Below are 15,385 nucleotides of genomic sequence, written 5' to 3' on the forward strand. Positions count from 1 at the left end.
GCAGTCATTAGCTGGCTGTAATTCATACTTTGACAAATGGCCGTCAGAGAAAATGTCACAGACACTATCTCTTGCCATTGATGTAAAATTTATTAGGTCTTCTTTCTGTTTGCACAACTGGGTATAGGTGTCTGGGGTTGAGTAGGGAAGAAAGAGTCAGACTCTTCTAATTGTCAACCAGTGAAAGGACAAGAGGCAATGGGCACAAGCTGAAATAGACAAAATTCCATTTAAATATAAGAAAAACCTTTTTCACTGTAGGGACAGTCGAACACTGGAACATGTTGCTCAAAGAATGTGTGAAGTCTCCACCCTTGAGGGTATCCCAAATCCAATCTGGATGTAGGTGACCCTGCTTTGAACAGAAGGTTTGAAGAGGTCCTAGTGTTTCACTGTCCCCTATGGCCTATGTCCACAGATCTATTCTAAATTCAACCATCCTGTGACTCTGCAATAACCAACATATAGAGTCATAATTTCTGTGCGTCTTTCAGATGAATCTGACATTGTTCACTGCAATGTCAATGGAAGTCAGAAACTGCCAAACAATTCAGAATCTACAGAAGATCAACAGAAATGTCTTATGAGGGAATGACTGGTAAAAAGTGTTCATGACACTGGGTAGATTTAATGATCTTCTCCAGAAGAGACAGGAAAGACAGGGCAACTCATCATGCATGTCCAGGAGCCTGTACACATGACATTCAAGAGAAAGAGTTGTACCAATAGGTATTACAGGTTAGCTTCTGAAAGGCATCAGAACAGAAAAGCTATATCTAGAGATTATGTTTTTTTATCCTTGAAATATGAAAAGCTAGTCAGCTTCTTGTGTAGAGTTTGACACAGAGATGGACTAACAAAAATCAGCTTGGAATAACTCCTCCATGGCAGATCCAGAATGTCAGAAGCAAACAAAAAATACACCAGAAAAGACAGCAGTGAATATTATTCACAATGAAGATGACATCAGCAATTCAGAGAATGGCTTAATGTCCACATTTACTCATTCAGCAAAGATTCATGACTTTAGCAGTGCACAAAGTAATGCTGTAATTTTCTTGAATATCTTAAGGTGGAGCTGCACTGGTCTCTCTAAGGTCAAGAGGCAAAGTTTCCAATTACTAACAAAAGATAGGAAAAGGGACTTTATTTTAACCAGATCATCATGTTTGTAAGAACTGCAAATCAGAGCAAATTCACAGAGCATGTCAACACTAGTGCTGAGACTCTACTGAAGTGAGCTGGGATCCATACAGAGCCACAGAGTCTCAGAATAGGCAGAATGCGTAACAAAGAAAGGCAGCCTCTAGAAGAAGTACTGGAATTGTCTCTGTCTTTGTATTTCTTCAGTGTTCTCTTCAGTGCAAATGCACTGGAGGTTATTCAAAACTCATCAAGATCTTGCAATACGTGGAGTTTCCCAGCAGTTATACTGGCACCAAGCATTCCCATTAAAAAAAAAAAAAAAAGTCTGCAGTTCTACAACGCTTAGGGCATAAAATTCCTCCAAAGAATTCCTAAGCCCAAAAGCTCTCTTTCATAACAAGTGGTTAACAAGGGTCTCACAGACTCAGCTTAAATCCCAGAGACTCAGTGAAAGCCATGAAGATGCAAAGGATAAAAGACAAAGTTTGGCAGTCAAAGTTATCAGAAAAAGAAGAAAAAGTAAAAAAAAAAGGAGGAAAAAAAAAGTAGAACTGCCCAAATGAGAGTTGAAAGCGTATCATCATGTGTGAAACTGCCAAACAAGGCAGGCAGGAAGAGAGTCTGCAGATGATAAGAGAACAGAAAATAAAAGAAAAAATATAGTCAACACAAGACAAAAGGTAAATTAAGGTTGATGCTATCAAACTAGAAACAGAAGAGACTAAGCAGGTTTTCTCTTGAAAATTACTGTTTGCAACAAAAAGATAGCATTTAAAAATATTCATCTTGATCCAAAATAACTGTAAGGAACCAAGGAATGCCCTTTACATCTTTGAAGGTGAATGTGGACTTATACTGAAGGAGACTGCAGACCAGAAATGTTTCTGAGCCTGAGTACTTGAAAGTGGTTTGCACAAAGAGTGTAGCTAGACATATGGTCAAGGACTAAAAACAGAAGCAATGAAGTTGACTTACAAGATAAGCAGCTATGTAAATAGACATACAGACTGAAAGAAAGAGAATGTTGGGATTTAATTTCTGTTGTTCGTTCTTCTCATTATACAATTTCTTTCCCTTGATGTACAACTGAAAATTTACAATGCTGAAAGACATCAAAATCGAGAACTTCTATTCTACAAACCTGAATGAGATCAAATACTGTCAGTGGAAGTAAATCATCCAGTATTGCTGTATCTTTAGAGAATCTGTTAAGTATACCACCTACGATTAAGAAAAAAAAATAATAAATAAATTAATTAAACATTTTAACACCCTCCCCGCAAAATCCTACATGTATTACTTTTACAAAACAAACAAAACAAAACAAAACAAAAAAACGGTTTTTTTTTCTTTTTTTCTGAATACAAAAGATTAGAGGTAAGTACAGGATTTATTCTAGTACAAGCAACTCCATTACAGCTTAATGGAGCTACATCATGAACAAATTTGGTTCTACAATTTCTGTTTCAGCTCTTGGAATCTCATAAAAACTCAAAAAAAAATTAGTTAAAACAAACTGACATGTAAAACAGGACAGAAACAGAGTCACAAGCCATAATGTCTGTACCCTTTATGCATCAGGCTTTGCTCATACACAGACAATTTGTACATCAGTGTTTGTACAAGTTTGTACACTAGTTTCTTAGCTTCTGAGTATATATAATGTGTTAACCACAAAATAACAACAGAACTAAGAATATACTGGGAAAATGAAGGAAAACCCTATGTTATATTGTCATTTACCAATGCTTCCTGTAATCCAGTATGTACCAGTTAAGTAGGGTATGGGAAAGGAATTTCATGTACAGCAGCAAACAGAACTTGTTGCACCAGTTATGTAATGAACTCTGTATCAACTTCTGAGCCAAATTTGAATATGAATACCATTGTTCACACCATCTGATGTTTTATGCCATTTTAGTAAGACTACTCATGAAATAAAGCACTATTTATCATCCGTATCTGATTCCTTGTCACTCACCACATATCTTTAGACTATATCTTTTCTATTACAGTTTTAGACAAAGGCTATTCATTAGAACCTCTTCTGGTTTTATTGCCTCAAACTTCTAACAATGAATTTTCTCATTCAATGCCAACTTAGAGGTGTTATTTCAGAATCAGAACTGACAACTGAAATATGTCAGACTTAAAGTAAGTGCAACCATTAGATTCACAAATCACTTTATGTAGCAAACTTTTATCATCCAGCTTGATTGACAGTTTGAATGGAAAGCAGCAGTATCCTTTAGCAGAATAAAAACTGTTTAATTAAAATAAAACCTATACATAAGTCAGTCAGTCTCCATCCAAGTTACCTGCTTTCAAAGAGTTGAATGTTGACATAGGTGCATAAAGAACTGCGTGCACCATCTTTTGATGAAGAGTTTTAGATACTGTTATCAGTGTATGCACAAGAGGCAAGCCTCTGAAAATTCCCATGGCAAGCAGGGTATCTGCAATTCCCACGTAAATGTAAATCATGTAGTAGGAGCTAGTGTCCGTGATGATCACAGGAGGGTTGTCACTGGTAGCGTTTTGTGGTTGTGTTGCATTTACTTTTGCAGCTTTACTGTGTGATATAAATAAAAAATAAATGCATTATCAGAAATTGCAAGTTTCTTTTTAATTTCTCTATTAAACAAATAGTACTGCAATGTTCATTTCTTTTAAAACTAAGCTAATGATTTGTTATATATTATTACAGTCATTTATTATTAATATCCTATTAAATATCCTATTCTATATGAATTATCCTATCCTATGAAATAGAATCATAGAATCATAGAATGGCTTGAGATGGAAGGGACCTCAAAGATCATCTACTTCCAACTCCCCTGCCACGAGCAGGGTTGCCAACCACTACATCAGGCTGTCCAGAAACCCATCAAGCCTGGCCTTGAACACCTCCAGGGATGGAGCAAATGTCTCATCCTTCGTCACTGAAAGAAAATGGTGAACCACAACATATTCAGAAATAAGTCCACACATCTCTAGAGTGAACTGACTCAGGAAATGTCTTCTGTCATTGTAAGGCATTCAGTAACAAGACACAAACCATACAAATGTTAGCACTTAGAGAAGAACGAGTACCACATCCATCTATGAATCATTTTATTGAACTTAAGCTAGTGCCCATCCATATGGACTTCTAGCAGAATTTATTAATTATTTATAGCAAAACTCAATGTAAAGGATTCCTCAATCCTTCAATAAATGATCATAACTACTTACTTTTGAAGAAATAATAGCAGAACAAGAGAAGCAGCCACCTGTGACCAGAGAAAACAGTTAATTTTTTGTCTTGTCACACTATGTTCTTCTCATTTACTTTTTTTTTGTTTTATAATTGTTTGGAGAGAGAACATTGTAAATGCATGGAAATCAAACTTCCTTGAAGCAAAACCTTGTCAGATCGGCTCCTCCTTCCACAGAAACCATTTAGTGCATCCCACTAGCAAAGCTACATTTAGACTTTTATTACAATCAAGCACTCAAGTGCCTAAATATTCTTCTATTATTTTTTACCATACCATTAACAAAGGCTTGTTAATGCACTCCGAATGACAAGGAATATTCAGTGTATGCTTTAACATATTTTAAGTTTTCAAGGCTAATATTTCTAGATAGCTCTTAAAAAAGAAAAAAGAAAAAGAAAAAAAGCTCTCTTTCCCAATATCTTCAAAGGCAATTATTCAAAACCTTTAACATTTTTACCCTTGCATTACTGTTCCTGCCAAGTGATACCTACCTTTGACATATCTATTTATCTGATCTTGTTTGGCTGCTGGTTTTACATACTTCTCCACATAATCTATTTTAGCATGTTTTAAGATATGGATTTCAGCTCTATTTACTGTGCCCAATCAAAGCATTCTCTATAACAAATCATGTTGTCTGTTCTCTGAGTTAGTGGAGATCTTCATGTAGGCCACTACATTTCAGTCTGTCTCTTTTTCTGCTTATGATTTCTTTTATGTATGTAGTCTAAATGTATGTAGGCCACTCTGAAAATTTATTTCCATGGAAACTACAACAAATACAAAGAGCACAATGATACTATTTAATACAGCAAATTCTCAGCTACAAAACACAACTTTTCAATATAGTGACCACCATTAGCTATGCCTCTTCACCAGCAGTGAACAAGAGTTCATAAAAATCTGCATGGTCATCCAGAACGTGGCTTGTCTTTGTCGCTGTTACTGCTGCTGAAATAACAGTGAGGCACCACCCACTGCCTCACTGTGATAACATCCATTGTTTGGCCCCCATAAGCATTCAGCAAGAGTCAATGAACATCAGTGGGTGCCATTTTTCCACAAGGAGGAATTCAGTGACACACCTCTGCTTCATATGCATTTCCATGTCCAACAGCATTTGTCAGATTGCCCCTCTGCTGCCATCTGTCACATGGCAACAACATGTAATGGGATATTGGTGGGAAGGTTCAACCTCTACTGTCATACCACCAACATCCATCTCTGATGCTGTGGGCCAACATAATGAAATAGGAGGCATTCCTTCTGGAGCTGTCCTCATTGTTTCTGGGATCCTCTTCCATACATTTTTATGGCATTGGTACAGGAATGTGTTATGATAATGCATCAGCACATAATTAAAGTCTCCACCCTTGGGGACTACAAATTTTTGCAGATTTTACATTAAATAACTAAGGAGGGACCATGATAATTTAAATTTAAATATTTGTGAGGATCAGGCTTCCTTCACAACAGTATTTCTATGTCTCTCAACAGAATTCTGTTCTGATCTTGATTCCCCTCAGAAGACGATCATTTCTTTCTGTTGGAAGATAGTGGTAGATGATATTGTAAGAGAATACTAAACTTTTCTAATGTTTTCACGCATAACTGCTTTTCCTGCAGTTCAGCAACTCTTGTCTCTGGATCCTACATCTAGGAAATTTGTTTTGAGCCACTCAAGTGAGCTACACACAGACACACACACATACACACTCCACAAGTCTAGGAAGAATGTACAACCGATGGCCTATTTACGGTGACCTCTGTGGACCCACCTTGGGATCCGTAATATAAAGTAATCCATTCTAAATCTAAAATAAAATATCTAGCATTTTCACAATAGTCCCATCCAGCTCTAAAGGCTGTTAAAATTCCACTTTCAATTTACTTGTCGCTACTCTCTTAGTTCAATGCTTCAGTGTTTAGCACTAGACTTTCCTCATCACCTACAGCCAGAAGGGCTAGCACAGGCCACGTACTCATCTTGCATGGTATTTCATCTCATACACAGAGGTTTAATAGAGGCTATATAGTTTGTGCTGTATCTGAATATCTTCCAGCCCATTAATTTATCAGTGGGATTTTATTTAAACAGTAGTTACACTGGGGAGTTTAACTCTGATGGACAGATATTCATTGTCATCAGATTTGTTCTCCATCAGAAGATGAGGCTTTTAAATTATATAGTAAGTGTTTAGTCTAATTTAAAAAGCAAAAACCTGTAACCAATACTAGAAATGTACACTGAATATAGAGTCATATACCTCAAAGTTAAAATTTCCTTTTTCTGTACAAATCACATTTAACTTTGCTGTTGTATGCTTGGAATTCCATTTTCCACATCATGAAAATAGAACTTAAATAATAAGAAAAGCTATGCATTAAAATACTCAATCTTGCTGTTGGAGGTAGTTTAAAAATGTGGGATCTCAAACAAGACCCAAGCTCCAGATACAAAGTCATCTGTTCCAGAAGAATTAATTTAGCCATCCAGAATGCAACATTACTGTCATATCCTTCTCCAGGTTTGATGATACTAAGAGAAATTCGAATGTCAACTTAGAATTGTTAAAAACCCCTCACTTGCACAATCAGACAGAAAGTAATCCTATATTCCTAGTGGATTCTTCTTTTGATTCATGCTGAAAAATGTCAAGAGAAAATGGTGCTATATATTGTAAGTTGGCATATGAATGCAGCCCCCATTAATCACAGTCTTTTCTCTGAAACTTGTTTCATGCCTCAGGAAGAACTCTTGATTTAGGATATTAATCACAAAAGAGGATACTAGAAGATTATGTAGATATGTTAAAAGCCTTTCCTGAACTGAGGAAAGACAAAAAGCAGACAACATCCACTACAGGAAAAATAATCAGATTTTGCATGATCAGGCACATGATCAGGCAGAATTTCTTCAGCACATGTTCTGACAGTGTCTTCCACTGTACTTGGAGAAAAGTCTTCCCTGCACACTGCAGGAAAATCCCACCCATCTTTAAATACCATCAGAGGCACTCAGCTTTCTGCATTATTACCCATTCTTCTTTCACTGAGAGAAAAGCTAATAACTAATTTTTAAAAGCGACTCTCATACGTTAAATTCCCAAGGCTCTGTAAAGATATCTTTTCATAGAAAATGTAAGATCATTCACCTGTGAACAAGAGACAAGCTCAGGACAACAATTTGTTTACAACACAGAAGGAAATAACGGAGGTAATTTAGTTGGTGGGTCTTCTGTTGTCATGTACTAATCATTATTTTTGGTGAGCAATGTTCAACTAAGCAGTAGAGAAATTATATCCAAAAAATATTATTTTCACAGCAGTTGCCACAGGTCAATACATGCATCAGCTAATGTCTTGATGCTTTATCCCTTTATACTTCTATCACAAACAACATAATTTGAAGAAACATTGTTTGAAGTAAAATGACAATGGGAACAGATTCTCTTACCTCAAGTAAGAAGATAGTCACACATAAAATTAGTACAAAAATCAAGCTTTTGTGGATAGTAATGTATCTGAAATACGTATTCCATGTGGTAACAGTACCCATGCTTTCAGCATCATCAGTAAAGCATTCCTGACAAAGAATTGATAAGACCATAGTTACAATGACAATAGTACCTATATGTGAAAATTTCCGTCACACAAATGCTGTCATTCATTTTGCTAATTCACATGAAACCTGTCATTCTTTCTGCTGACTCCAAATAATTGAACTGTAGTATTCATGCTACAAACTGAGAGAGTTGGGGTTGTTTAGCTCAAGGAAAAGAAGACTCCAGGGAGACCTTATAATGACATTCCAGTACCTAAAGGGGGACTACAGGAAAGATGGGGAGGGACTCTTTATCATGGAATGTAGTGACAGGACAAGGGGGAACAGCTTTAAACTAAAAGAGGGAAGATTTATATTAGACATTAGGAAGAAATTCTTCACTGTGAGAGTGGTGAGGCTCGGGAACAGGTTGCCCAGAGAAGCTGTGGATGCCCTATCCCTGGAAGTGTTCAAGGCTAAGTTGGATGGGGCCCCGTGCAACCTGGTCTAGTGGGAAGTGTCCTCATCTGTAGCTGGGGGCTTGAACTAGGTGACTGGTTGATTAGGTGAACAAGATCCAGCTAGATGAACTAGATGATCTTTAAGATTTCCAACCCAAATCGTTCTATGATTCTATGATTCAAATTGCCTGATAATATCTGGAAAGGAAGATACTGGGTGGTCAAATTATCTTTGCTATAACAACACAATTTACAGATAATTTGAAGTGTTCAGACAACACTGAAAGAAACAACAAAGACTTGTCCAGCACTTCTAAAAGTCAAGTAATAGTTAATCAACAGCAATTTTCTTTCAATGTATAATGAAATGTAGGTTATTAATATGCTGTTAAAGTAAATTCGTAGATATTTTAAGGGATATTTATTCTGCTCAGAATAAAGCAAAAAAAAAAAATGGACAGTGCTTCAGCAAATTCTGAGCTTCAGTGTTTCTTCTAGACTTTTTTCCACATAGTAAACTACTACAGAAAATTTTCCTATCCTGTGAAAATCAACTTTTTTAAAAAAATGGGGGGGAAAAACCTTGGAAAGAAAAATACTTCACCATGTAATGTTGTTAATTATAAGAAAAAGAAAGGAACTTTGCTCCAGTTGTCAGCACAGAACTCAACCTTAACTGGATGATTTCCAGCACATCCATAAAAACAGAATAAAATCCAGCTTACCCATCTGTTTATTATTTTTACCAGAACATGAGCTAGGCAGTCCGAGAACAAGAAACATTTTTAAGAATTTCAAGATAGTATTTGAATTTAAAAAAATATTCACAGATATCAAAAAAAGATATTCCACAGGAAATATTGTTTTAGAAATTATAGAGTCAGGTACAAATGGGTATTATTGCTCAGAATTATCACCATATCAAAAAAAGATCAAGTAAATCAACACGCACCTTCAAATCGTCTTCATTAATTTCATCAGTTATGTCCAAGATACTGTCTCTAGACAAGCGCCTAGTGTAGATATCTATCTCAGAAGACAGGTTTGTCTGAGGCACCATAGACATTTTCCGAAATGTTGTACTTCCCTTTTTGGAGACACGTGGCCCCTGGTTCACAGAGGTGCCTGTCATCAGACTTAACACAGACTGCCTCCTCCGAGATTGCAGCATATGGTCAGAGTTTAACATGTTACTTCGAGGTAGACCCACATCTCCCTGTTCCAGGTCAGGTACCAATGAGATCCTTCTTTCTGGTGAGTCAATGTGGCCATCTTCCAGACCATTGACCTGTGTCCCATTCTTCTGCATTATCGATAACTTCCTGCCTGCATTAAGTGGGTTAATAATTATGGAGTTCTTCCTTTTGTCATTAAAATCTGATGTCTGTTTAAAAGATTGCTTCTTTATTTCATTTCGTGATCCCGTGCTTTCTCCTTCAATGGAAAATCGTCGGAGAGTCTCAGTAATAATTGAATTTCTTCTCTCTGCACTGAACTGATCAAAAGAATCAAATCCCATCAGCTCTGAGCTGAAGTCTGGCCTTTGACCCTGAAGTTCAGAAAATGTTCCATAGAAATAGCAGCTCCCCTCGTGTAAGATTAATATTTTGTCAGCAATCTTCAAATGTTCCAGTTTTGAAGTAACTAATATCCTAGTTTTATTGGCCATCAATTTGCACACACAGCTACAAAAAATGAAAGAGTTAAAAATTAGATTTTGTCTTTTCATAATTAGACACTGCTTTTATCTCTTCCATTTTCAATCCATACCTGCCTCCCTCCAAGTATGAACAGCTCCCTCAAACTACAAGGAGGTGGTAAGGCTGGAATGCGTAAAAGGATGAGCGTTTTTAGTGCAGAAGCCAAAGGAGGGGGAAAAATTAATCATTTTCAGATCAATCCAAAAAGTACAGTTCAGCATGAAAATGAAATATTTCTTCTCATCTCAGCATTACTTAGATCTATTAGCTCAATTTCAAAGCTTCAAATATTTGGTGACTGAAAAGTTCATGGATGGCAGCGTGTATCCCTGATGTTTTGAGCTACGCTAAGCCAGCAGTCCATGTGTTTGGCCAACATTCTGTTTATCTCTTGGTCAGCTAGCACTTTCAGGTGACCACTCTTTCAGCAATTATAATTTCTTTAAAAAAAAAATTGTAAAAATGTATACTGATGAAGTAGATAAAAATTTTAAACTGAGAGCACTGCTGGCACACAGATGCACCAGATATAAAGTTTTACACTCTGGGATTAATAGATTACAGCAGGTTCAATATGGCCCAGGCCTGCTATACAAAGTATGCCATCCTAACGCTAACACAAAATGTTCACTCACAAAAATTCTATAAAATAACATCCCCCAAAGGTATTATTTTGATCACTTCTGTATTTTTGTAGTGTTATTAAATTCTGTACCAATTAGAGGGAGATTTCTGTTATTGGTTTTACATTAAGCCATTTGATGGAATTCTTAAGTACAGCGTTTCAAAACATACAGTACCTCTCAAATATTTCTTTTTCTGTAAAAATGTCTAAATATCCAAAAGGAGAATCCATGAGATACAAATCAGCATCTTTGTACACTGCTCTGAACAGAGAAAATGGAAACGAAATTAACTTTCACAACTCTTATAAATTTACATAAATATAATTTAAAATGACTGCCTTTACATTTATATCTCAAAAACTTTCCTACAGTATCAAAATGGAATTGGAGTTCAACATTTACGTGCTTATAAGACACTTTTCAATTAAAACTTTCCTTGCTGCAGACTACATTAAGTACTAAATAAATCTTTCATTAATTTCTGAGCAAAGGAAGAAACAGCTGCTTTTTACATAGGCTTCTCCATAGATCTTTTTAAAGCCTGAATTTGAGAGTCCCTCTGGGTGTACAGTGAACATTTAAATTGGAATTTAGAATCTACTATAATGTCTTCTGATGCCTGAAGAAATATTACACATATGTAAATAAGTGCCTGAAATGACTTTGGTGCAAGGTCTTAGTTTTAAAAATAATTCTGAGATGAATGGTGAGCCAGGACAAGGGTGTTAGCAAGCTATGAGCTTGCAGGCATTACCTTAAACAGGACTGTACAATATTTTGAGTTAGAGATATGAAAAATTATTTATGGTATAAGGCTTTTAAGCCACATATGTCTGGACATGGCTCAATGAGACCTAAACCTGTGGTTAAGAGGGGTTTTTTTAGATCAATTTCAATAGAAGTTCAAAAAGAACCCTTGCCTTCCTCTGTCAGTATGAAAATCATGATATGATATGAATCAGGGTATAATTAGTAAAGAAAATTTGAACAACTTCATTTCTGTACTTTTTAAAGTACTTTTTAATCATGTTTTAAAATAATTATGTTAAACAATGTGAAAATATTTAACCACCAGGAGAAATAACCCTCAATAATCATATATTATGTTAATAAACCAAGCAGCTTTATCAAAAAATTCTCTGTCATGTTTGATTTCCGTGGCCATACATTATCATGAAGTGGCTGCACAATAACAAAAAGTTCATACTGTTTTTGGGATTTTCATCAGTAAAAAGTTTGCAGTTTGTTTGATGGAATAACAGTTGCATTCAGATTACAGCTATAATTTATATGATGGAGTTGCTAGCTATATATGACTGACTTTAGGGTGCTGGGCCAGTGAGCTAACTCAAGGCCAGTGCACACAACGTGTTTTCTTCCAGGGGCTTTTCTCTCACCCTGTTGCAGCTGCAGCACTGACAGTGCTGTTAAAAAGCTAGAACTCAGGCAAGCTGCATCTGCTTCTCGTGAAGAATGGCTGATGGCACTTATAGAAGGGATTCTGATTTAATAAGACTTTGCGTGGAGTACATCAGATAGATGCATGCAGCCAGTCCAAGCAAATAATGTTCAGGTTATCTGCAGTGCAGGAGAGTACAACCCAGGGCTGTAATATTAAATTTTCTTCTCTGGCTTCCACGGACCTTCATCTGTAACCCACAGACCTTCACCTTGATGTATGTTGAGTTTAGATTAGACCACAATCAAAATTTAAAGCAGATAGACAAACTATTGCCTTTGAACATGTAACTGTTTATAAAATAATTATTATACAGCTGGCAATAAAAACATCAATTCCATTATATGACACTCCAGTAAATGAGCTGTGATCATCTGAAAAGCAACAGACATGGTAACTCCATGAATCTGAGAAATATTTCGTGTAAAGTTTGGATAAAAATCTAACTGGGTTTTGGTTAGGGATTTTTTTTTCCCCTTTACTTCGGTGTTCTCTGGAAACTTTGCCCAATTTTCTCTTGTCTTACTACATAAAACAGAAACAGCCATATCTCTTTTTCCCTCTTACAAATTCACCATAAATATCCCCACTGAAAGCCTCCCTATTTTAATGAATCCATCTTTTAGCCTCAAACAGGCATGCGCATCTGTCATGGGATGCCATTGTGGAACACTGTAATGAGATTTTACTTCTACCAAGTATTTCTGAGCATCGGAGCCAGCACAACTCACACTCAGCACAGAAATCAACAGGATTGTTTACATGTTACAGCTATCATTCCTGGATTTCTGATAATAGCTAAGCAATCCAGCTGAAACACACAGCTAATTTATAAGAAAAACATGCTATTCTTCTACAGGTCTTCAAAATTATCTACTAATTTTGGAAAGCCCAACAGACAGAACTAGGCCATTACCCACTGGTGCAAACTAACCATTGTTTTCCACTTATTTTTTGTATGATACAAAAATTCCTAAATCACTAACAACACTTAGCAAAACACGGCAGGTTTTTTTTCAGTTATCTATAGACAGAGAATATGTCATTAATTGGTATATAGACTGCTTTGTGTAAGTGTCACAGCAGGCAGAGATCCTGGAATGCTACTTTATTTGTGTATTTATATGGCAAGTGTTTCTTTGATACTCAGAGAACTACACATGACGTACTGAATCTCTCAATGGCATCTTGCATCAGGAGAAAAACATTGATCTTCAGCTAAGCCGTAGCATGCATCTGGCAGCAAATTTTTAAAATTCAATGAATAGATGTGCAGATGTACCACAAATGAAATTGCAGAGCAAATGTCAGTTTTCTGATAGTAAAATGAAGTTCCTGCCTGGGGTATAGTTACATATAAGGACTTAGCCCACATGTATTAATGTGCTTAGTCATAACATTTCCCCTATATATGAAACATTGAAATAGTTAGATAGCAAAATGCTCACCTTGCTAGTGAGATTCGTGCTCGCTGGCCTCCACTCAGAATGATTCCTCCTTCCCCCAGTACTGTATAATCTTTGTCTGGGAACTTCAAAATGTCCTGTTAACGAATCTTTTTTAAGAATCTGACATATATTTTCCATACTCAAGAAACTCAAGCTACAGACCAAATGGAGGTATAGTATGCAATACTGCACAGGGAGGTTAGACAGAAATTGTAAAAAAATAAAACAAATAAAATAGAAGAGTTCCCCGCAGGATGATTTTTTCACCTGTTCACATAATCAGAAAAGGTGATTAAACAAAGCATCAGTCTACCTCAGAGAACAATCTCAAGCTGTAAGATCTCAAGAACAAATATTTGAATTGCCAGATTGCTATAAAAGCAAAGAATGTACTTTCATATAAAATCAATCCAAGATGTTAATTGTTAGAGTTTCCTCTACAATAACAATGATAAATGCTCTTGCTACCACAGGCGGGAAAGGGAAGAAGCAAAGTCTAGATCTGAATTTTTCAGTTCTTCCTCAGAGAAGGCTGTTGCATAAAAAAAGGCTTGGATAAAATTCCCAGCAGAGAATGACAGAAATGCAGGTTTGCAAACAGTTTAGGAACCAAGCTACCCCACCTGGGCTGTAAGTTACTTATGACGGTGCTAGAAATGAGTGCTTTGCCAGTGAAGAAAACACAGAATACCATTTTGTTCATATGTGAGACAGAAAGGGACACCAGCAGAGATCCCTGTGCCTCACTGGCAGTGGTGGCCAACAGACTTTTGAATAGTAGCATTTAGCACAGATCCATGCAAACCACAATAATTCATGGAAGCACAGATGTGGAGAAGTGCTCATCTGCCTGAACACTGTCTAGCTTATCTAATTTTACAGTTGCTCTCATAAAAATATTAACTCATCCAGTAAGCCTTATCCAGCCTACATCCTTAAGCTATTTTAGTAACACTGACGCCACTGTGAGTCATAGAATCATAGAACCATAGAATCTGCTGAGTTGGAAGGGACCTACAAGGGTCCTCAAGTCCAACTCCTGCCTATACGCAGGACCACCCAAAAATCAGACCCTATGTCTTAGAGCATTGTCCAAAGACTCTTGAACTCTGGAAGCGTGGGGCCATGACCACTGCCCTGGGCAGCCTGTTCCAGTGTCTGACCAGTCTCTGGTAAAGAACCTTTTCCTGATATCCAGCTGACCCTGCCCTGATGCAGCTCCATGATATTCCCTATGTCAGGGAACATTGCTCAGAGACACAGGTTGGACCACCTCAGGTTCCCAGCCGCTTGCTGGCGATGCCCTGGGCAGACTGGGCTTCCAGCATGTAGGGCTGCAAGGCAGACTTCCCAGCATGCAGCATAGCACTGCTGCACACCTGCTCCCACACACAGCAACTGCAGCAATTCATGGCACTCAGAACCATTCATTCGCCTGCATGGCCGCTCCGTTCATACTAGGGGCATGAGCGTGTCCCGGATGGCCTACCACTGCTGATGGAAAAGGCTGCGCTCTTCCAGCACTTCCTGTTCAGGAACATCCCCACTTTAGAGTCAGAACCGTGACTCAGGCAAAGGAGGGCTAGCTACCTTTCCTCAGATAAAACATTAGAAGACAAATTTGAAGCATTTTTCAAGGCATTACTCTTTATGAAACCAGAAAGCAGATGCCTGGCACTTTTTGGTGAAAGAAACAACTTTGAGTTGTTCTGGAAGTGATCAAAATCTTTGCTCAGTCAGA

At 37.1% G+C, this 15,385-nt stretch overlaps 1 protein-coding gene across 5 annotated transcripts in view; it reads right to left on the reverse strand.

Moving 5' to 3' along the window:
- The window catches only part of CFTR (cystic fibrosis transmembrane conductance regulator), an 82,058-nt gene that overhangs the window by 26,814 nt on the left and 39,859 nt on the right, over positions 1 to 15,385 (reverse strand). For 4 of the 5 annotated variants that reach the window (XM_021384853.1, XM_021384852.1, XM_021384851.1 and 1 more), the window contains 7 exons: positions 13,645 to 13,739; positions 10,912 to 10,998; positions 9,364 to 10,096; positions 7,864 to 7,992; positions 4,381 to 4,418; positions 3,465 to 3,718; positions 2,288 to 2,367 (listed from right to left, as the gene is read on the reverse strand). In XM_021384853.1, coding sequence (XP_021240528.1) covers positions 2,288 to 2,367; positions 3,465 to 3,718; positions 4,381 to 4,418; positions 7,864 to 7,992; positions 9,364 to 10,096; positions 10,912 to 10,998; positions 13,645 to 13,739 — 1,416 coding nt within the window. The remainder of the gene's footprint in view (positions 1 to 2,287; positions 2,368 to 3,464; positions 3,719 to 4,380; positions 4,419 to 7,863; positions 7,993 to 9,363; positions 10,097 to 10,911; positions 10,999 to 13,644; positions 13,740 to 15,385) is intronic. The other variant, XM_021384850.1, reaches the window with a different exon arrangement.

This window comes from Numida meleagris, chromosome 1, assembly GCF_002078875.1.
Source record: "Numida meleagris isolate 19003 breed g44 Domestic line chromosome 1, NumMel1.0, whole genome shotgun sequence".
In the NCBI taxonomy this organism is placed as follows: Eukaryota; Metazoa; Chordata; class Aves; order Galliformes; family Numididae; genus Numida; species Numida meleagris.